A 22,768-nucleotide genomic window follows, 5' to 3' on the forward strand; every position below is an offset into this window, starting at 1 on the left:
AATACAACATAAATAAAAACCTGTTTAAGTACGACTGAAATATGCGTTTTCCCAAAAAATGATTTTGCTTTCTAGTGCAAGCCTGGTTTCACTTTAGAACAGAAACTTGATGGGTAAATTACATGCTGCATTGCATTCTGAATCAAGAGCCTGGACGAACACTCACCTTCGAGAAATCTTCTCACCCTCTGTGTGGTTGTCTTCAGCATCCCCTTGCATGTCTGGCACAGTGGCCACAAGGTCTTTGAGAAAATCAAACTGCTGCTCCAGTTCTATGCACTGCTTTCTGTAAGAGGAAGACAGGCAGTGAGATACAACTCCTGTGTGTCTCCTAGGAACATACCATTTGTGTTACTTCTACCCAGTCCATATCATTTGCCACTCACATCCCCTTATTTCAGTCTACACTTTAATACAGAATGTTTAGACCTGTGCTTGAGTAGCTACTTCTATGGATCAAGCATAAGCTCCTGTTGTAGTGGGCCTACCACAGTCATCATTGTACAGTTCCAGCCTGCTAAGCACAGGTTTTATTTGTTGGATTAATACAAGTACTGCAACTCTTTCTCTAGTCCTGGTGGCTGGAATCTACAGATAAGTGAAATCTGCATTCAAAGCTAGATCATGCTTTATCTTGGTAATTCAGGGGGGGTTTCTTCAACTTACACTAGGCAATGACAGCTATAAGGTTACTCACAGGTGTGACGTTGTCATGGTTTTAGCATTCCGGGTTTGCGTCACCTGGCAGGCCTTGGTAAGGAGGGAATCCAGGAACAGCTCCAGCGCCCGAGCTAATAGTAAAAGGGGTTAAGGCAATTATGTTTAAGCACTTCTCTTCTCTACCCATAAACGGTCTCACAAACAAGCAATAAAGGTGCAAGTCACACAAAAATGATATGAAAGAACTTTAAAAAAAAACTAGACATCTCATTCTGTCTGTTCAATCATAGTAAATTTGGTCAGTCTCTATTCTCCTGACAAAGATTGTCAAAAGGCCAGCTTGGGCATGTGCTTTGCTTCAGAAGCATGCCCCACCATACATTCCAGAGATTTCAAGTTTGGTTTGCTCTCATTTCAGGATCCACCTACTCCCAGTACCTAAAAAGCTCATCTTTTACTGTGCTAAACATGGTTTTAGTACTGTTATTTCACAACCTTGTATTAGCTGTTGAGCTATGTTAAACTGTATCAGACCATAGTGCATAAGCAGAAGTTACTGCAAGCATTGTGCAAAAAGACGACGGCTCTTTCTGGGAATAGGTGGACACAAAGGGAGCAGTCATCTGATTTCATTTAAACAAGAAAGAAAGGAAATATAAGATCTGAACTTATTATCCAAATCAGCAAAAGGGAGGATGTTGAGGACCAGTCCAAGAGAAAAGTTACTGGGGTGTGAGAAAGTGCCTCTTTTTGCATGGTTAGCCTCCACTGTTTGCCTAGTTTCGATGTGGTGTCAATTGTAGTGCAAAGGGTTCCTGCCATCCAGGTCCCCTGTGCCAGGGCTTCTTCCCTATAAATATATATCCCCAAATGGTACTTCTGCCCCCTGTAAGTCCCTAATAAGTGGTAGCCTGGGTACCTAGGGCTTCTGAGCTGAAGAGCCCCCTGGGTTCCCCCCCTCACTGGGACCATGCCACTGTCCTTGTAGCCTGTATGCCTCTGTGAGTGGAAAAAACCCACAAAGTCGACATGGCACCCTGCCTGGGTGCCAATCCAGCTAGCACCGTCTGAAGGTATAGGTAGGTCACCCCTCTGGCAGGCCTCACAGCCCTGAGAAAGGATTCACTATACCACAGGGGGGGGGGGGTGTCCCAGGGGACCCTCTTCAGCGCCCAGGCCCTAGGTACTCAGAGTACTCATGACTCTGGGTTCAGATGAGGACACTCTGTGTTTATGAAAGTAAGAACGATCCCATGACATGAGAACTTATGGTGGCATTTTCCCCTGCATACTGGAAAATTTGTAGCAAGAAGGGTCTAGGAAAGACTAAGGAGTAGCTTTGGATCCGTGCCTCATGGCACTTAAAGAAACTAACCAATGTCCGCACACATGGGTGGTGCTTATATGAGAGTCTGCTCGTCACTTCCAGAATGATGTTGGTGTGGAGCCGCAAGTCATCACCTACTGGCACGCAGAAGTACTGCTTTGAAGTTTTTGGATCCAGACTGACACACAGGGAATATACTCACAAGTTGAGCAATCTCCACCTAAGTGTATCCATGAGGAAAGTCTTTGTTACAGTCAGAAAGGAAAGCGGAGGAGGATGCAGAGGTCAGTGGTATGAAAGGAAACCAAGAGGTTCAGAAAGTTCATCATATGGAAAGCCAGGATCAGCAGTTACGAACAGACTGAATTCTCACAGCATAGTAGAATAGAAATGTTCAGTATCATTGGCACAGGGTGAAATTTAAGGAGAGATCACCCATAGTTACAATTCACACTGTCTTTATTGCATGAGTTGACTAAAATGTCCTGTAGGTGTATTAAGCCTGAAATCAACACTGCGTTAAGGAAGCACAGGGTTTATGGACTTTGAGATTTGGTTTTCAAGGTAACCAACCCCTAAAGGACAAGAAGCCTTAGACACAAATGGATGAGTCTCGCTCTACAAGAGTTTTTAATGACACAAACTCTGCTTAGACATTCAAATGCCCCAAAAAGGGATTCTACTAAATCTGGAGAGCTGATTGCAGCACTCTCATTCACAGGCAAGCACGGGAAACAAGGGAAAGCAGAGATCTCGTGGCCATAAGTAGGCACTCTAAAAAGAGGGATTTCATCCTAAGGATATTCTCTACCGATTCTTCGGGCACAGTTTGTTGAAAATCCTGGATTGTTCAAAATAGTGAAATTTATATCCTTCTGTTGAGGTACTGAGAAGACCCCACTTTCTGTAGGCAATCTTCCCGGTATGGATAAAGATTAATACTTTGTTGATTCAGGAGCCCTGCAAAGCACCAATACCAGCACCTTTGTAAAAATAAATAAATAATGTGGGAACTGCCACTATAGCCAAATGTCAGCGTTGCAAATGATAATGCTGCCCATTTGAAAGGAACTGCAGACAATGTCTGAGACATACAATATGCAGAATGTGAAAATACTCTTCCTGTTGGAACAAAAATGCAGACAAATTCTCCTCTTGAAAGGCTTGCAGTCATATGTACTATCTGAATTTGTCTTGAAGTGTCAGAAATCCACACTAGTTCTTGTACTCACTCTTCGTTTGTGAGTCAAAGTATCCCAAGACTGTAAAGCTGTCCCTTTCCTTGAAAGAGGGAATGAGGCTTAGAAGGAGAACAAGATGGAGAATCATAAATTGGAGAGCTAAACCATTTCTGACAATTCTAAGTCCATAGTGATTCCTTTACATCTCATGAAAGTGTGTCAACCAACGTCCCCAAATGGATTGATCCCAAAGTTTAGAATGAAGACCTTCGAGAGGTTTTGGAATTGTTGAGAAGGAAGAGGAAGGAATAGTTCGCTTTAGCCTTTTCCCCCCAACTTACCCTCCACACTATGGAGATTGTGACTGATGAAAAAGGATCCGACTTAATATCATATCCCCCAAAATTCATAAGCTGTGAATAGAATGTATGTACTAATATGACAAAACGTATAACCTCACAAGTTGTGATTATAGCTTTCGAAGTGAGAGATTAGGCTTTAAATTAATAAATGTTAGGCCTTTGAAGGTCATACGCAGCAGCTGTGCCTAGAACTCAACCAGGCATCTATTTGCAAAAACAGTGAAACCTATGAATCTTGCAACTGCGTAAACAGTGACATGTTGCCTGCATCAGTTGATTGCAGCATCCATGCGGACTGCTGGCTTTTGAAGATCAGAGAAACGGGTTACAAGCTTGTTCAAAAGGCTGGAACCCGCTACAGAAGACAATTCCCTGAAAGCATGGAAGTACCTGACCATGAGGGAAGGTGCACCCGATTGACACGAAGGAAAGATTTTGTGTTTAGTTTAGAGCAAAATGCAACAACCAATACGTTTTCAGTGTGAATGCAGGGTCTGAAAGGATGGTTCATAGGAGCTAGACCATGCTTTATAAAAGGGTATGGAAAGACAGCAAGAGATATCTGCAGCTTCCCTAACACACCTTAATGGAATCAATCAATGACAATAAAAGGCATTATTAGTTCCATTGACATCCTCTAATATCAAATCTTTTTACCTAAATTTTAACTGTGTTCTTCTGAATGCAGTAGACTATCCAGAGTCTCAGTGGCATTTTTAGGTGTCGCCTAGGCAGGGCTGCGCTGTCTCTTCGAGACCTGCTGTTTTAAGGTATGAACTTGAAACTCTGTTCACTCCCCGCCCATATTTTTCATTGTCTTGTGGCACTGTACTTTGTAAATGTTGGCTTCCGATTTGTTAATAGGCGTATTAGTCCCTCCTTAGCACCTCCCTGTCTTCTGTTACCTCCCATGAGGACTGGCCCTTTTACATGTGTCCTGTTTACTTTGTGGCCTGCTTGTTTACTTTGAATTGCTCCAACACGATTCTTCACACTGTTTGTTTTAGAATCGCCACGGTTTCAATTTATTTGTTAGAAGTTTAATTGTATTTGGATTGGCATGTTTTTGTAGAGTCGATGCCAAGCCTCGAACCCGGTTCAGCAGGCACAAGTTTGGCAGCTCTGTAAGCGACGTCACATCGATAGCTTGAAATGCAAACTTGTGTGTCTACTCATCAAGAGTCTGGCAACTCACAAGACAATCAAATCCAGTGTATGCATAAGCATGCGACTGTCTTACCGCGGGCAGGGGCGGCTGGTCATTGCGCTATCTGGTTCTGTTACCTACTTCTGCCTCACTGCTACTCATCTCCCCGATGCCCGCATTTCAATCGCGCCGCCAAACACATTTCAATAGTGCTGCCACACGCATTTCAAGCATGCTTTAGGGAAGCATTTTTGTTTGGAATTTTAGATGCCTTTTTACGTAATCTTACCATCGCAGCACAAAATTCTATATAAATATTAGCACTGGAGCTTTGTTTCCAGACCCTGCACTTATGTGCTTTTAATGTATGCGTTTTTCAGATGTATGCATACATGTGCAGAGGCAACACGTAAAGTAGAAAAAACGACCTACCTCTTTCAAAATGCAATATACTAACAAGCATTTACAATGCAATGGTTTCGCCTTTGGAAAAGTTCGAGCTATTGGCATTGCTCATGACATTTTTTTTTTTTTTACTTATAAATAAATGGCATTGTTATTTACATTGCCAACGGCTGACACTACAGGTGCAGGCACACCCGTCCAATGGCAGAAGTACTGAGGCTGCCATGAATCTAGAGTTCTGTACTGCCATTTACCAACCTGTGTTGGTAAATGAGCCAGATGGAGACCAGTTTCGAGGCCCCCTTAAACTGAAGGTGCTCAGACCCCCTTGAGTCCCGGCCCACTTAAAACCCTGCATGTCAGTAAAGGCATAATAATGGTTCCAAAATGCATATTTAAGTTTTAGCAATACAGACGCAATTATATAATGTCGAAGTTATACTCGACAGTTCTAGATGACAGGCGCATCATTCAAAAAAGATTTTCAAACACTGCCAGGTTTAGTCTTTAATGGCAAATAACCGAATCCACACTGTGGCACGCTCAAAATGTAAGTAAACGCATACGGTCAAGAGTTCATGGTCACCTTCTACTGAACACCAAGATACTTATTGTGGGTGTGCTTTATATTAAATACGATCAACTACTAATCGGATTGGGCACGGACTACAATCAAGTATGCAGGTTTTACACTAGTTTCACGTAAAAGTGCAGGGATGTGTTTCTCGGCTGAGTAGTTAGTTATATTTTAACTCGTATGTCTCAGTGCCACGTGGGGAATAAAAGTAAGGTGCTAGTTTCCACGAACCAAGGCCGTGCTATTTACTTACAGCTTTATCATTAAAAGTTCCCAACACTAAATCCTCAGCTGTCGGGAGCAGTGCCCTCCCTCCGGGCGGAGGGGGCTACAGAGTGCAAGGGGAGGAGAGACATGACCCAGCAGCAAGATGAGAAAAAGAGAGGGGGGTCAGGTGAGAGGTGGGCACGGGGAGGAGTGTGAGAGAGGGTCAGGCAGGAGAAGAGAGAGGGTCAGGCAGGAGAAGAGAGATGGGCAAGAAGAGGAGAGACAGGGGGAGGGAAATGGATCGTAGGGGAAGAGAGCGAGAGGGAGAGTGGGGTGGCAGGCAGGAGAAGATAGACACGAGGAGAAAGCGGATGAGCGTCAGTTAAGACTAGGAGGAAGATGGACCGTATGAAGTAAAAGAAGATGCTGGAGAGGCAGGGGACAGGCTTGCGTAGGAGAGAAGGGGCAGCCAAGGATTTTCAGGGGAAGCTGAGAGCACCAGATCGAGAGAGAGTCGTTTAGTCAACATCTTGTCTCCTACAATTATGCGCCGTTTATTAACAGAATGCCATATTTCCCAACGCGCACACGCCGGCTTGTGCCACTGTACTGCCCGTGCCGCATAACACCCAAGCACAAATGTAACACACGCACCGCATATGCTATCATATATCACACTGCACTTTTTAACATGTACATTGACATACGTACACAAGGATAACTGGAACAGAAGAACAATACATTTGCATATCTGTAACATAATAAAGAAATAAATACACACGGGTAGCGTGCAGCAATACACAAGTACATATGTGAAATCTAGCAGACAACTCGCTATCTAACTATTAACTATAGATTTATAAGCATAGCCCCCACAGTCACAGGAGTAACACTCGTATGTACAAAATGTGCAGAACAGACATGAGCACACATGGCAATATCCGTAGGACAACGCTTACCCCGGTGTGGCAAAACACGACTCCCAGTGTCTTATATGCACACAAATTACACGTATACACACACCCAAATACGAGCGGCCTTACCCCAAAAATGTATATGGTCATAATAACAAACACACAGGATCAGGGCAGCATCTCCTACGGAGCTTTGTATGCCAAACCCCTCATGACCGCGATTTTGGCCCGCCCACATCGGTGCAGCCTCGCTGCCCGTATCGAGCGCAGTGCTGGCTGATACTGCTCCTCTGTAGCCAAAGCTCTCAGCTCTCAGTTTGTACAGCCTCTGAACCCACAACTGCAGGGCTGTGTGGTGCGCACCAGACATCGGAGCATATTTTTTTGTAACTCACTCCAAAGAAGAAACAAGAAATACGAATCTCTGCTGCGCACATAACTAACAAGCACCTACGAGGACACGGACAGCGGGAGGGGGGCGGGGAGGCACACGGACAGCGGGAGGGGGTGGCGGGAACGGCCAGCACTCACCTGGACCTGGACTTCCTCTGGCGGAGATCGGCCGCACAATAACCAAACGAAACTGACAAAAAAAAAAAAAAAACGCCCACCGCCGCAAAGACGCACGAAAATGGGCGGGATGAGTAAAAATGGCCGGAACGCCCCCAAATCTGCTCCGCAATTGACGGACAGATCTCTGTTCCAATGGCTAGCCTCCATTTATGGAGCTAGCCAATGGAACAGAGGGCGGGACTAAGCCCTACACTGTAGGGACATAAGATTTCTCCTGGGCGAAGCTAGGAGCTCCGACGCCAGGCGAAACCTAAAAAGTTGTCTTCCTACTAAGTGAAGGGGCGGATGTTCACAACCACTCCTCTGCATATACCGTATCTCGACTGAGCGGGTCATATGTAGTAAACGTAAATGGAGCATATGCACGAGGTAGTATCTCTGTGCTCCTACTCATGTCATCTACTGCCCGCACTAACCACGCACAAGTGAGCAGCATCCTTTAAATGAGCGTGATCACAAGGTTACAGTAACATCTGTTGATGAACCCACACACCATCTTTTTTTGCACAAGTGTGTCTGCTTTGAGTTCAGTTGTTGCAGGGGCATTCATCGCTATAGTCTCGTCCCTCCTGCAGCTTCTTTACTACAAATACTTTTAAAGAGCGTTAGTGTGGTGGTCTAGGCTGTTCGTAGGCTGGGGGGGCACCTTGAATAGAAAAGTAAGGCCCTCGACCTTGACACATCATACAGGCCCGGGGCTGGGTAGGGGAGTCCCTTTGAAAGAAGGAGCTGCAGCCGCGCAAACTCCTGCCTTCTCTTGGCACAGGCTTTACAAGGTCCCAGTGATGCTTATCACAAATCCAGCTTGTTTTAATTGCACTCTCCATGCCCTCCTCTGGCGCCCTTGTGCTGCTTTACACACCCCGCCCCACTCCCACCGTCCACTTGGTGCGCCCTCACACGTGCCGTCCCCCTGTTGTTGCTCCCTCGTGTTTATTTATGCCTTTTAATATAGTGCAGACTTTACCCAAAGGTGTCAGAGCGCTTCACAAAAGGACCAGTTACGTTACAACAAAAAAATGTTACAAATATACATATAGAAGCAAATGAGATACAAGAAGAAGTAGAATACAGCAATAGATGGCAGTCACTCAAAAACACACTGGGATGACACTTCCACGGGCAAAGAATCAATCAATCAATCACTGACACTTATAGAGCGCGCTACATACCCATAGGGTCTCAAGGCGCTAAGGGGAGGGGGGGGGTGCCGCTACTGCTCGAACAGCCAGGTCTTCAGCTTCTTCCTGAAGGAGAGGTGGTCTTGTGTCAGGCGCAGGTCGGTCGGGAGGGAGTTCCAGGTCTTGGCGGCCAGGTAGGAGAAGGACCTTCCTCCTGTGGTTGCTCTCCGGATGCGGGGGACGGCGGCGAGGGCGTGGTTGGCTGAGCGGAGGTGGCGTTTGGGAGCGTAGAAGTTGATCCGGCTGTTGAGGTAGCCCGGGCCTTGGTCGTGTATGGCTTTGTGTGCGTGGGTGAGGAGGCGGAAGGTGATTCTTTTGTTGACGGGGAGCCAGTGAAGGTCTCTCAGATGTCCGGAGATGTGGCTGTGTCGTGGGATGTCGAGGATGAGTCTGGCTGAGGCGTTCTGGATCCGCTGGAGTCTCTTCTGAAGCATGGCGGTGGTGCCGGCGTAGAGGGCGTTGCCGTAGTCCAGTCGGCTAGTGACGAGGGCCTGGGTGACGGTCTTCCTGGTCTCGGTGGGGATCCACCAGAAGATCTTCCGTAGCATGCGTAGGATGTTGAAGCACGCTGAGGAGACGGCGTTGACTTGCCTGGTCATGGAGAGGGAGGAGTCCAGGATGAAGCCCAGGTTGCGTGCATGGTCTGTCGGTTTGGGTGCGGTGCCCAGGGCGGGAGGCCACCAGGAGTCGTCCCAGGCGGAGGGTGAAGAGCCCAGGATGAGGACCTCCGTCTTGTCCGAGTTCAGTTTCAGGCGGCTGGTCGTCATCCACTCGGCTACCTCTTTCATCCCTTCGTGTAGGTTGGCTCTGGCGGTGGCGGGGTCGTTGGTCAGGGAGAGGATCAGCTGGGTGTCGTCGGCGTAGGAGATTATGCTGAGGTTGTGTTGGCGTGCGATGGCCGCGAGGGGGCTCATGTAGACGTTGAAGAGGGTGGGGCTCAGAGAGGATCCTTGAGGGACGCCGCAGATGACTTCGGAGGCCTCTGACTTGTACGGTGGTAGGCGGACTCTCTGTGTTCTTCCGTCGAGGAAGGAGATGATCCATTCCAGCGCCTTGTCCTGGATTCCGACGTTGCTGAGGCGCTGTACTAGGGTGCGGTGGCAGACCGTGTTGAATGCCGCGGAGAGGTCTAGAAGGATGAGGGCCGCTGTTTCTCCGTTGTCCATCAGGGCTCGGATGTCATCGGTGGCGGCGATGAGGGCGGTCTCGGTGCTGTGATTGGCTCGGAAGCCGGACTGTGAGAGGTCGAGGGATCCATTCGTCTCGAGGAAGGCGGCCAGCTGCTTGTTGACAGTCTTCTCGATGACTTTGGCCGGGAACGGGAGGAGCGAGATGGGACGGTAGTTCTTGAGTTCGGTGGGGTCCGCTGTTGGTTTCTTGAGTAGAGCGCTGAGTTCGGCGTGCTTCCAGCTCTCAGGGAAGGTGGCGGTGTTGAAGGATGTGTTGATGATGTCTCGCAGGTGGGGTGCGATGACAGCGTCGGCCTTGTTGAAGACGTGGTGAGGGCAAGGGTCGGTCGGTGATCCGGAGTGGATGGAGTTCATCGTGCGGATGGTGTCTTCGGTGCTGATCGGGGTCCAGGCGTGGAGGGTGGTGGTGGGGGGAGGTTGTTCGGTCCTGGTATGCGTTGGTTGTTCGTTGAAGCTGTTGTGTATGTCCGTGATCTTGTTGTGGAAGTAGGAAGCGAGGGAGTCGCAGAGGTCTTGCGAAGGGGTGATGTCGTTGGTTCCTGCGCTGGGGTTGGATAGCTCTTTCACGATGTTGAAGAGTTCCTTGCTGTTGTGCGCGTTGTTGTCCAGCCGGTCTTTGAATGCAGTTTTCTTGGCGGCGCGGATCAGCTGGTGGTGCTTCCGAGTGGCCAGTTTGAGGGTGGTCCTGTTGTCCGGTGTAGGTTCCCTTCTCCAGACTTTCTCGAGGGCTCGGCAGTTCTTCTTGGAGCTCTTGAGTTCGTCGGTGAACCATGGGGCTTTCTTGCTGCCGGATCTGCTGGGCGGGGTTCTCAGCGGGGCGAGCTCGTCTGCGCAGATGCTGATCCACTTCGTGAGGTTGTCGGCGGCCTGGCTGGGGTTCGCTGAGCTGGCAGGAGGGTGCTGGCTCAGGGAGGTGGCGAGCTGGTCTGCTGTGATCTTGTTCCAGTTTCTGCGGGCGGCCTGTCGCTGGTGGTGGTGAGTCGTCGTTCTCCTGAAGGTGAAGTGGACGCAGCTGTGGTCCGTCCAGTGAAGCTCTGTGGCGTGACTGAAGGCGACGTCTGTGCTGGATGAGAAGACGGCGTCGAGTGTGTGTCCGGCGAGGTGGGTGGGGGTGGACACCAGCTGCTTGAGTCCCAGATTGGCGAGGTTGTCGAGCAGGGTGCTGGTGTTGCGGTCGTTGTTGTTCTCCAGATGGAAGTTGAGGTCCCCCAGGAGGATGTAGTCAGCGGAGGGGAGGGCATGCGGGCTGATGAAGTCGGCGATGTCCTCGCTGAATTGTGTGCGTGGTCCCGGGGGTCGGTAGATCAGGGTGCCTCTGAGGGTGGTGGTAGGGTTGGTGTGGATCTGGAAGTGCAGATGTTCGGCGTTGGTCAGGGTGTTGTCGGTGCTGGTCGTGAGACGGATGGTGTTCCTGTGGATGATGGCGATGCCTCCTCCCATCTGGTTGGTGTTGCGGTCCCTCCGGACGATCTTGTAGCCCTCTGGGATGGCGATGGCGATGTCGGGGGCTGAAGAGGCGTTCATCCAGGTCTCCGTGAGGAAGGCGACGTCAGGGGCTGTGGCGTCTAGGAGGTTCCAGAGTTCGATGGCGTGTCTGTGGACGGAGCGGGTGTTGAGTAGGATGCACTTGAGGTGGGTGCTGCTGGTGTTAGACTTGGCGGGTGCTGGTGTGAGGCAGGTCCGGGTGCAGGTGAAATCGCAGGCGTGGCAGCTGAAAGGTCCGTGGGTGCGTCGTGGGGTGGCTTGGTGGCAGTCTGGGAGTCGGCCGGTGTTGAGTGCGATGAGGGTGGCGGCGGAGTACGTCAGGCGGGTCGGTCGGGGTCTTCGTGGGCCAGGGGTCCTGGCACTGGTCGCGGTCTGGTCGCGGACTGGCGCAGACGGGCTTACCTTTGGTGCGCCTTCGGCGCACAATCGGCGCGCCCGCTGCGCGTGGCCGCTGCGCGTTCGCACGGTCGCCATATAAGGCGAAGTGCGCGGGTGGGCGGAGCAGCTGGGAGGCGGGAGCGGGGAGGGAACAGAAGAAAAAAGGGGCGGGGTCTGCGGTGGTGGCGGGAAGCGGGGAGGGAAGACGGGGGGCGGTGAGGAGGGCGGGAACAGAAGGTGGGCGCTAGCACGGGCAAGCTATTGCCAACAAGCACAAATGTAGACAAAACAATCTAACACGGGCAAAGCGCTAGGGACAAAAATACAAGCACAAGGTTACAGCAAAACAGGGAAAAACGGGCTAAACACTATGAGAGAAAAAAAAACAAGCACAAGTTTACAGCAAAACAGGCAAAAACGGGCTAAACACTATGAGAGAAAAAAAAACAAGCACAAGTTTACAGCAAAGCAGGCAAAAACGGACGACTGCAGGGTCAGCCGGCCGCGAGGCAGGCAGCGAGGCAGAGGGCGAGGAGAGGGGCACACGCAGCAGCTGGTGGCCGTGCGGCGCGGGGGTGTGCCACAAATTTACAATAGTGAAAGAACTTCCTTGAGGGACTTGAAAGGGCGTGCATTACTTCTGGAAATGTCTTTGGAAGAGAAGCGATTTAAGATCAGTTTTGAATGTCTGGGTAGAGGTAGTGGTGGGGAGGTGTGGCGGAAGCAAGTTCCAGATTCTCACAACATTGCCTGAGATGGATTGAGCCATCGATCTCTCCCTTTTGAAATTGGGAGGCTCAAGCAGTAATTTTTCCACATTACGAGACAGTCTAGAGCCTCCAGAGATTTTCAGTTTATTCGGCAGGTATCGAGGGGAGGAAGTGTGCAAGGCGTTGTGGGTGATACAATCCGTCTTGTAGATTGATCTAGCCTCGATGGGAATCCAACGGAGGGAAGACAAAATAGGTGTATTGTGGTCACTTCTTTTGGCCCCAAATATTAAACGAGCCACTGAATGGAGAACGGATTGAAGAGGGGAAAAGGTGGGATTTTGGGAGGCCAGTAAGAAGAGAATTTTAGTAGTCCAATCTAGAGAGAGCCAGTGATTGGACCAGGGTTTTAAGGTCTTGCTCCGATAAAAAGCGCTGAATCCCCCAAAGAAGGCGCACTTGGTATCAAGCATTCTTTGCAATGTAGTTGATGTGGGAGAGCAGATTGAGCCTTTTGTCGAGTAAGACTCTCCTCGGACAGTGGAGACATAGCTTTCTGGCTGATGCCCAGTGGAGCTACTGGATAGCTAAAGACGGGATGGGCGTGGTCTTTCCCTCAGCCATCACCTACCCAGCCTGTCCTTAGACAGACCTTCCTTCGTGTCTGTCGTACCTCCCTCCTTCCCCTCTACGCTCCGTTCATCCTGTCCTCCATGATCTCTAAATGTTGTTCTGTGGAGACCTAGCTATTTGGCTGATGCCCGGTGGAGCTACCTGATAGCTATTTAGGAGATGGGCTGTTGACTTCCCCCTCGGCCGTCACCTACCCAGCTGGACCTTGGGCAGATTTTTCCCTTCGTCTCTCAGTCGTATCTCCCCCCTACCCAGTTACCCTATCCCTTACCCTTCTATGCTCAAAGATCTTTATATGTTTCATGCAACTGATGTAACCCATTACTGATGTAATTTTGGAACTCTGAATTCATGTAAAACGCTCGGATACCTTCAGGTCTAATCTGTTTTTATTCCTGAATGCTGAGACCTGAGCAACATGGCTGATGCCCGGTGGAGCTGCTAGACTGCTAAAGAGGAGATTGGCCCTGGTATCCCCCTCGACTGTCACCTACCCGGCCGGACATTGGACATAGTTCGCCCTGGTCTCCCTGCTTTTGGTTCCTTCCTCTTTCCCCTCTCTACCACGAACTCTCGCAACATAATTTTTTTTACAGTACTTCGCAATGCTCTTGTAACTGATTTCACTTGTAATGCAATAATCCTAAACGTACTGGTTTGCACGATATAAAACATTAAACAAACAAGAATCCAAGGGATTTCGCGCAGTTAACAACAATAGGTTTAGTGTTAAGTAGATTCAGCTGATCCATCCAAGATTGAACAGGAGGAGGAGAGAAAGAGAGAGGTTGAGAGGAGGAGGAATTCTGTTTTGGAGGGATTCAGAATGAGTTGATGAGTTAGCATCCGGTTTTGAATAGAGTGAAGAGTAGAGCTGAGGATTGAGAGATCGTGTGTGGAAGACACCTTTAAGGTAGATTTGGGTGTCATCCTCGTAGAGATGGTAGAGGATACCAGATTTACTTAGGAGATTTCCCAATGGTACCAAATAGAGATTGAACAATGTGGGTGCAAGGATAGAGACTTGAGGGACACCTTGCCCTACCGCCGATGGAGATATAGGACTGTTCACTATTTTGACCATTTGGGATATGTCCGGAAGGAAAGAGGCAAACCATTTAAGTACTGTGCCATTCTCTGTTGAAGAGTGTTAAGGAGAGTGTTGTGATTGACAGTGTCAAAGGCTACAGAAAGATGAAGAAGAATCAGAAGACAAGAATCCCCTGAATTGAGTATACGCAGCGCATCGTCAATCACTTGCAGCAGGGCTGTTTCCGTGCTGCAGTTTTGAATGAAACCAGACTGGAAATTGTCAAGAAGATCATTGTCCTTGATATGCCGGGAAAGTTGTTTCGCTACACATCTTTCTGTGATTTTGCGCAAGAAAAGGGAGGTTAGTGATGGGGCTAAAGTTGTTGAGGTCGTTCGCATCAGCAGTGGGTTTTTTAAGAAGAGGAGTAACCTATCCTGTTTTAAAGGTAACAGGTAGGGAGCCTTGACTGAGGGAGAGGTTAATCAGACTGGTCCAAGACGAAAGAGTATGGGTGTAGAAGTCAATGGCAATGTCACTAGGGATGGGGTCAAGAGAATGGTTGAAGGGTTTTGTTTCGAGGATTCACTTGAGGAGGGCATCTTCAGCTATGGCGTCAAAGTTCTGCCAAATGACTAAGGATTTACGCTCATCCAAAGGGGTTGGATGAATGACCTAATCCACCAATGATTTCACTTTTTCATCAAAGAATATAGCAAATTCTGTTGCTCTCTTTGGAGAATGCTGCGGCTTGGAGGTTGGGGGAGAGCAGTTTGGATTTTTGATGAGGTTGAATAGTTTTTTGGGTCTGTTTTGGCTGAATCGAGGAGGGTTCTGAAGTGAGATGCTTTTTCAAGAGAGATGTGTTTGCGGTACTTGGATCTTGCTAAACGTAACGTAGCAAGATTAGAGGTGGATGGAGCTTGTCTCCATTGTTTCTCCAGGATTCTCAAGTTCTTCCTTTCTTCATAAAGGGATTTGTTGAACCAAGGTGCTGAGGGAATGGGCCTTTTCCTTTTGCTTTGGAGAGGAGCAACATTATCGAGTTTGACTGCAAGGACCAAGAGGCATTGGGAGGTGAGATCATTGACATCCAAGCTTAGGTCTAGCCTTGGAAGTGATAGCATAGCGGAATCACAGAGAGCATCGAGGTCAATGTTTTTAGAGTTATGGAACCAGGTAGTAGTCCTTTTAGCTTAGCTAAGAGTAATAGAGTGTGATAGGTGAAGAGAGAAGGGGATGAGGAAGTGGTCGGACCAGTCTAAATGAATAGGGATAGCAATAGTAAGCATGTCTGCTTTAGAAATAACAAGATCCAGAACTGAACCCTTAGAGTGTGTTGTTTCAGTGCAGTGTTGGATAAGATCGTTTGCTGAGAGAAAGGTGGCCAGCATATTAGCAGAGGAATCTTCCAACGAGCCCCAGTGTAGATTGAAGTCTCCCAGGAAGATCGGTCTATCACCTTGCGAGTATTGGTCGCTGATGAAGTCAGTGAGTTCTTCTAAGAAAGAAGAAGAGCAGCCACCAGGAGGGTGGTAAATGACATGGAATCTGAATGGTGAGCAGTGTTGCACTTGAAGCTCAAGTGATAAGCATTCGAATGAACAAAAGGAGCTGTAAGGAAAAGCCTTAAGTTGAAGGGTGTTTCTAGAAATGGTTGCAACACCTCCCCCAATTTTGTCTGTCCTGTTGTTTCTAAAGATAGAGTAGTCTGTGGGTAACAGAAGATCAAACATAGAATGAGAGGTGTCATTGAACCAGGTCTCTGTGAGGAAGAGCATGTCGAGATTGTGAAGGATGATGTCAGAAATTTACAGTTTGTGTTTCATTGCAGATCTGCAGATGTGGAGCAAACAGCACAATTTTGATGACAGGGACGATTGGGCTATGAGGGGTGATGGGGATGGGGATATTGTACTTGTAAGAGGGTGCCCAGGAGGAAGAAGGCAGACAGTTCTGACAGAAGAGATGGTCGGAATAGTGTAGATAGTAGGGTTACTTGGAGAGGAAAGTGGAAGGGGGTTGGCATTCGAGGTCTTGTAACTTGCAAGAAGGTTAGTGATGTCTGCAGAAGACAGATTGTGATTGGCTTTTTTGGGGAGTGGGGGTGAGGTGTTTCTCGGGGGTTTAGGGAAGTGAGTATTTGCCAAGGGAGTTGAGGTGTTTGGAAAGGTGGCAATCTTAGTACTTAAGAGTGAGATGGTAGCTTCAAGCTGGGAGATGGAGGTGATGAGAGATCCTAACTTCTTTTCCAGAGAGAGTAGGGCTGAGCACGGTAAGTCAGGTGGCTCGATGGTTGAGAGCAGTTGTTGGTGCATCAGAGGTGAAAAGAGAGTTATCTTTGTTGATGTTGTAGGGAGGATAAGAATTGAGGTCGTAATTAGGGGGAAATTGGTGCGGAACGAGGAGGGAGGGCAGCAAGCAAGGAGGGGAAAGGGGTGTGGGGGGGTGGGGGGGGGGGGAAGTCATAGAATGGCAGGAGGTTAGGGATATTAGAGAGGGGAAGTGGTTGGAAAGGTCCAGTAAGCTAGGAGAGGTGGATGTGAGGGAACAGGCCCCAGGCGGGGTGAGGGGAGGTTGGGTTGGAGAGTAGTTGAAGACAGAAAGTGGATCTGCTGAGTCCGAGGTAGGGAAAGGGAAGGAATTACCGATGGGGGAAAGGGGGTTGAGCAGCATTACTGGAGGAATAGGGGGATGAATAGAGATGCAAGGGGTTAGTGAAGAATTCTAGGTACAAGGCGAGTGGGGGAGCGGTTAGAGAAGAAGAGAAGAGAATAGAATATGGCGAATGTATGTAAAGTTAGCTTGGGGAACAGGTTGTAGGAGAGGAGGACTAAATAGGGGGGTGGCGGGTAGGGGGGGGGGAGGAGGTACAACTGGAATACCGGGACGGTGCAGAGTGGAAGAAGAGAGTATTAGCTAGAGGTATGGCAGACGTGTTGGGGGAGGGTGCACAATGGGTTGGGGAGGAATGGGAGAGGAGGGAACAGGGGGGGATAGAGGGTCTGCCTGTGCCTTCCGGGGCAGCGGCCTAATTGGGTATAGGGGGGTCAGGGGAGTAATGGGTGGAGCTAGAAGAAGAATCAAGGGAGATCCCAGTCGCAGGTGTAGGGAGAGGAAGAGGTGGTCAAAGAGAGAGAGAGACAGGTGTCTTTTGCTTGTATCAATACAGTACCATTGTTATAAAGCGAGATAGTGAGGGAGCCATTGAAACAGGTAAAGGGTGACGTTTTTTGCTGTTTCTCAACAACCATCCCTCCCCCACAATCCTTTCCGCTCCCTCCTCCTCCGTGACCCTGGATGGCACATAATACAATTTCTTCAAGATCAGGGATTAGTTGTGAGAGTTTCTCATTCAATTAAGTTTAAAAGAGTATTACATTTCCTGGAGAATATTTGAAATAAACAACTGATATGACATTTTTGCGAGTGCTCCGACCATTACAAATGCACCCATTTAACCATGAAAATGTCAGCCTTGACAGCGCAGAAGCACGCTCATCACTGTGGCATTCTTAGGGAAGATGTAGGCACTGGGCGCTTATCTAAAAGCAGGAAAGCTTTGGTCTCTATTAGAGATGCGGCTACATTGGTATTACTCCTCCATGCTCAAGCGCTCAGACTGTGTAATATGTTCTTTAAAGAGGGGACGTCCTAGGGTTTGAAGATGCACCCCCAAAAATAAATAATTATTTTGCATGGCTTATGACTGTAGAGGGATAGTTTAGGAAAATGAATATGTCTCAATAAATTATCAATGTTTTACAGAAGTAAGAAATACTGACAGCCTAGAAAATGCTATGAAACTCCCAATACAAATAGAAAAACACAACTTTGCATTCAGTGCAATTAAGTCTAATATTATTAACTTAAATCACACCACATGTGAAGGCGTCCCCCTTCTGTTAAAGATCATTGCCAATGGTAAGGTTTTTGCCCCTTGCATAATTGATGGGCAATAAATAGTTTGTCAGTTCATAGGCCTGACATCTGGAAGAAGCCTGCATTATATATAATATATATATATGTAAGGAAATAAAACTGCCCCAACCACCATGCTTTTAGCGAAACCATGGCTTCTTCTGCCGAGCATGGTCGCTAAAACAAATGAGAATCGGGCAGAAAAGCTCCAGAGAGATTGACGCCCTTCCTAGAATGGAAGTAAGAGTGAGAAAGGCCTGCCAGTGATTGCGACATAGAACTGAGTAGTAAGCAGGCACATCGCCGGATGGAGACGAAGTGAGGCTTTGATCATGGAGGCCAGGAGGCGGAGGGGCACAAGCTCGCCAGTCCCGGAACACAGCCACCTTTCAAAGGGGTGCCTTCCGCACCTTTTTCTGGAGCCCCCAGCACCAACTCTCCCGGTTTGGGTTCCGTCATGGTTGAAGATCCGCACTGCCTAAAAAAATATAGAATAAAAAAAATAAATAAATAAATAAAGATAAAAAAAGAGTTGGACGAGCCAAGCAAAAGTAAACAAAGGCGCACGGCCGCCATAGTTGAACATGCGGCACGCAGTGCTCCTTAAAAAAGCATTTAATATTAATATTGAAAAAAAACCTAGTTGGGCAGCCACACAGAAGAAAAGAAAGGCACATGGCTTCCATTTAAAAAAAATAATTTGAGTTAGCACAGTGCTGCTTAAAAAAACAAGCATTTGCAATGCAACAGGTCTCGCATTAGCGAGAGCTTAAGCTATTGACATTGTAAATGACAATGCCTTTTATGTATCTGTTTTGATAATTAAAACATAACTAATGCCAATAGCTCCAACTCTTGTAAATGCGAGACCCATTTAATTTCCAAGAAGCAGCACCCATTGTTCCAGGCTGCTTGGAAAGTGAAAGCGTGCATGACGTGCTGAATGTTGCAGGAAAGCATGTTGTGCCTGTAGTAGGAAAAACGCATGAAAGAAAATAGTGCTTACAGACTAAATAAGACAAACCGCATAACAGAAGTAAAAGGGCCAGTCCTTATGGGAGGCTACAAATTAAGACAAGGCGGTACTAAGGAGGGACTAACAAGCCTATTAACGAATCAGAAGCCAGCATTTACGAAGGACAATGACACAAGCCAATGAAAAATATGGGCAGAGAGTGGGCGAAGCTTCAAGTACTCTAATACAGCATGGCTCGCAGAGCATGGCTCGCAGAGCAGCGGATGCACTGCCCAGGCTCGGCTCTAATACAGCATGGCTCGCAGAGCATGGCTCGCAGAGCAGCGGATGCGCTGCCCAGGCTCGGCCTAAAAAGACTGTTGCAGTGAAAACAACATAGAGAAAAATTATGCAATTTGGGACGACTCAGGCTACTTTTGAGAAGTCTCCTGTTAATGGAAGGACGCCAGAGGAGGTGGAAAATACAAAAAGCACCAAGGCGGGAGAGATACTCTGACCCTTTCTGTCTACTTTTATGAGGGGATAGCAATAGCGATCACAGACAAAAGCAGTCAAGCTAGACCTAAAAAACAAACTTGCTTCAGTTGGGTCCAGCACACCCCTTCTTTTCAGATCTGGTTATAGAAAGCTTTAAGTCCTCGATAACACAAAACTTTTGTTATTTTAAGAAGTAATACAAGACCAGCGAAGCTTCATTCCAGAAGCACATCACGTTAGGTTATGTTATGGGCTGTGCCCCTCCGCCCACAAAGTGGAAAGGAATGCATTCCTACACAAGCAAGCCTTAAAAAATAAACAATATGCAAGCATGGCTGCAGAAAAGAACTGGCTTGAATGACTTCTTTTATAACGCGAAAGAAGTTATGGAAAGGGGATTTTCTGGTGGAGAAGCGTGGCTCAGTGGTTAGAGGCGGCAGACCCGGAAGCTGAGATTGACCGTGGACCAGGGTTCGATTCCCCGCCTCGGCGGGTCTCGCCCCAAAATTCCACGGACTCAACAATTCTCGCTCTGGTGCCTACTCAACTCACGGGGTCACACTCTGCGACTCTGGGCAATAGCTTGCTTAATCTCCACTACGGCCCCTCGCGGCGGGATGCCTGGCTTTCACCTTGTGGACACCCTGCCGGGGTTTCTCACAGGGGAATATCAGGACGGGTTCCCTAAGCAAGCGCCGGGACGCTTACGGGCAGCTGTGCGCTTTACAAGTCCAACACATTTACATTTGGAAGTGTTAAAGACGCACAGACATGGGTGCAGACGTCTTCCCACCACTCCCTGCGGTGACACCGACGGCCCTGCTCGGCCACAGCACTCTGGTGAGCTGAGGGGAGACCCCGGAGAACAGGGTCGCCAGAAGAATATTACCCCCTCCCCTGGCACAAGTATCAGCAGAAAACCCATCATTACCTTTTGTTCCACACAAATCAACAGCACTGCTGCTGGTTGCAAACAGCAGCATCGCGCAAACATTTGCGCGCCATGGGACATCATATCAAGCACCTACCCACGTTAGTGCTTAGCACACAATCACTTGCGCAGTTCTCACTGCGAAGGCCTCGCTGTGAGCGGGATTCAAATTACGCCGAACACCCCCCCCCCCAAAGCTTCCTCCCCCCCCCACACCTGGTCTGTGTAAGATCAGGAGCCTGGGTCAAATCAAAGCCACACGGTGTGGCGAGAGCAAGCCAACCCACGTGTATGCACCGACTGGTGCCACAGCAAACCACAGGAGAGATGTTGACTCACTGAGAGGGAAGAGAGAGAGAGAGAGACACACACACACACTGCTCGAGCCTGCACTGATTGGTGCCGTGCACGAGCAAAATATCCAGTCCGGGTGGGCGAGCCGAAAAGGAGACAGGGAGGAAACAAACAAGCCTCACATGCAATGAAAAGCGAGCGTTCAGCATAAATTGTGACACACGCCAATCAAAAGCATGGGTGGAGCTTCCACCCCACTTCCAAAAGCAACCCGACGACAATAGATTGCGCAGAGGGACCAGCGCATTCGCTGCAATGCTAGGCAAGAGCTAATCATACAGAGATACCCTGTACATAGCTGTGTAGAGGGGAGGGAGATCTTTAAAAGAGAATGATCAGACGCCTGACTAAGCCAGGAAAATACGTGTAAACTCCTTTGCAGGAGAGTTGCGCCTGCAACAGCAGCAAGGAAAAAGTTACTAAGAAAATGGTGCTACCCAACTGTACATAAAACATACTGAGAAACAACACAAGCAACAGTAGCAGTCCTTACGGGAGTTTAAAACAGGAGAAAAGGAGGTACTAAAGAAGGACTACTAAGTCTACTGACCAATGAAAAGCCACCATTTACAAAGGACAGTAACAGGAGCTAATTAAACAGATGGGCAGAAAGTGGGAGGAGGTTAATGCCCTTATCATGAACACAGACTGTCTCGAAGAGACTGCGCAAGCGCTGCTTAGGCGAGACCTAAAAAAATGTTACAAGTTGTACAGAGCTGCAACTTTAGTGGCAAGTGCATTCTTAGAAGATAACACCGGCTCCTAAAGTCGGATTAAAATTTTAAACTTCAACCATTACCCACAAATTTATTGTTAGCGACTCAATGGAATATTTGACACTTACATTGCCTTATTTGAATCCTGAAATGCACGGCAAATCTGCGATGCAGCACTACTTCATATTGCCAGCAGAGTCATCCGTCAATATCTGAATTCACTCCGGAAGAGGAACTACTGCACTGCAGCTATTCTGTTAGTGAAGCCCTCTCCAATGCGACCTGTTCTATTCCTGTTGTGTGTGTGGAAACATACACTGCTGCTCTGTATGCTGTACTGGTTCTAATTGACTGAAACATGCAGTAACATTTCCCAGGGCACACATTTCTTTGTGCAGAGAAAGCTTGCATTGATGTAGCAGTAGACTGTTCTGTATCTGCTTCAGTAATGTGGTTCGCATGATTCACTCCTGTGGTCTGTAGTGTATCTTTTTCCATGTCACAGTGAAAACTTAAGTTGTGTCATCGTAATAGTGACATACTTAAAATTAAAGAGCCACTTACCACTCCAGCAAATATCATCGGAGACGTGCATGGATTTCCTCTGAATGGAAAGAATTCTTTGCAGTGAGCCGAAACTGTGGGACTTTCCTATACCCAAACGAAGGCAACTAGCTTTCTCTCTTGCTTTTCACAAACCAAACAACTCAAAAAAGGTTGCTACATCATATTGCACAAAAACTCTAACTCAGAAGACTACCCTCATTTATCAGAGCTTTTTAGGTGGCCTGTGGAATAGCATACTGTATGTTCTGAAATGCTTAAGGATACAGATTATAACAGGAACTGCTGCCGCCACCTTTCCGATCTCTTCATCAGTCTGCATAATCTTCTTGATTCTAGCCTGAAGAAAAATCAGTAATATACATTAGATTTTTAAACTGGGGGAGTTTAAAATGCAGGAGCATGTTGTGAGAAAGGGGAACTACTGGCATGTATTTACTTAGGACTAACAGGATATGGAGTGCTAACCACCTCTGCAACACGAACATTGTAAATCATATCATAAATGCTGGAAATATGTAATTAAAGTCAATAGTTTCAGCTTTTGTCAAGTGACGAGTCTTTATGAGCTTTACTAAAACACAGACTGACAAAACAGGCAATACTTATGGATTTCCCTCATACATAAAAACAGACCGAGTACAGGCAGTATCCGTTTAATCTAAGTGCACACACACAGGATAGTCACAGGGGTGCAATAATGCCTTGAGCATCCTAGAGTTCTCGTTGTGGAAGACTTCAGAGATAACAATATGAAAAGTCAGGGAAAGGAGGAAAATGTTGGTTCAAAGAATAAGTGAGGAGAAAAGAAGGCTATATTACAACTTATACTTCATCAATCCAACACACTACTACTCACAGGTGGTCAT

General features: G+C 47.8%; 1 protein-coding gene across 1 annotated transcript in view; it reads right to left on the minus strand.

Annotated features, from left to right (window-relative positions):
- DRAP1 (DR1 associated protein 1) overlaps positions 1-22,768 on the minus strand; it is a 232,081-nt gene that overhangs the window by 139,258 nt on the left and 70,055 nt on the right. The window contains exons 2-4 of the mRNA XM_078660703.1: positions 22,167-22,239; positions 698-791; positions 167-286 (exon numbers count right to left, since the gene is read on the minus strand). Of these exons, the coding sequence (XP_078516829.1) occupies positions 167-286; positions 698-791; positions 22,167-22,239 (287 nt within the window). The remainder of the gene's footprint in view (positions 1-166; positions 287-697; positions 792-22,166; positions 22,240-22,768) is intronic.

Source organism: Lissotriton helveticus, chromosome 9 (assembly GCF_964261635.1).
Source record: "Lissotriton helveticus chromosome 9, aLisHel1.1, whole genome shotgun sequence".
Taxonomy (NCBI): Eukaryota; Metazoa; Chordata; class Amphibia; order Caudata; family Salamandridae; genus Lissotriton; species Lissotriton helveticus.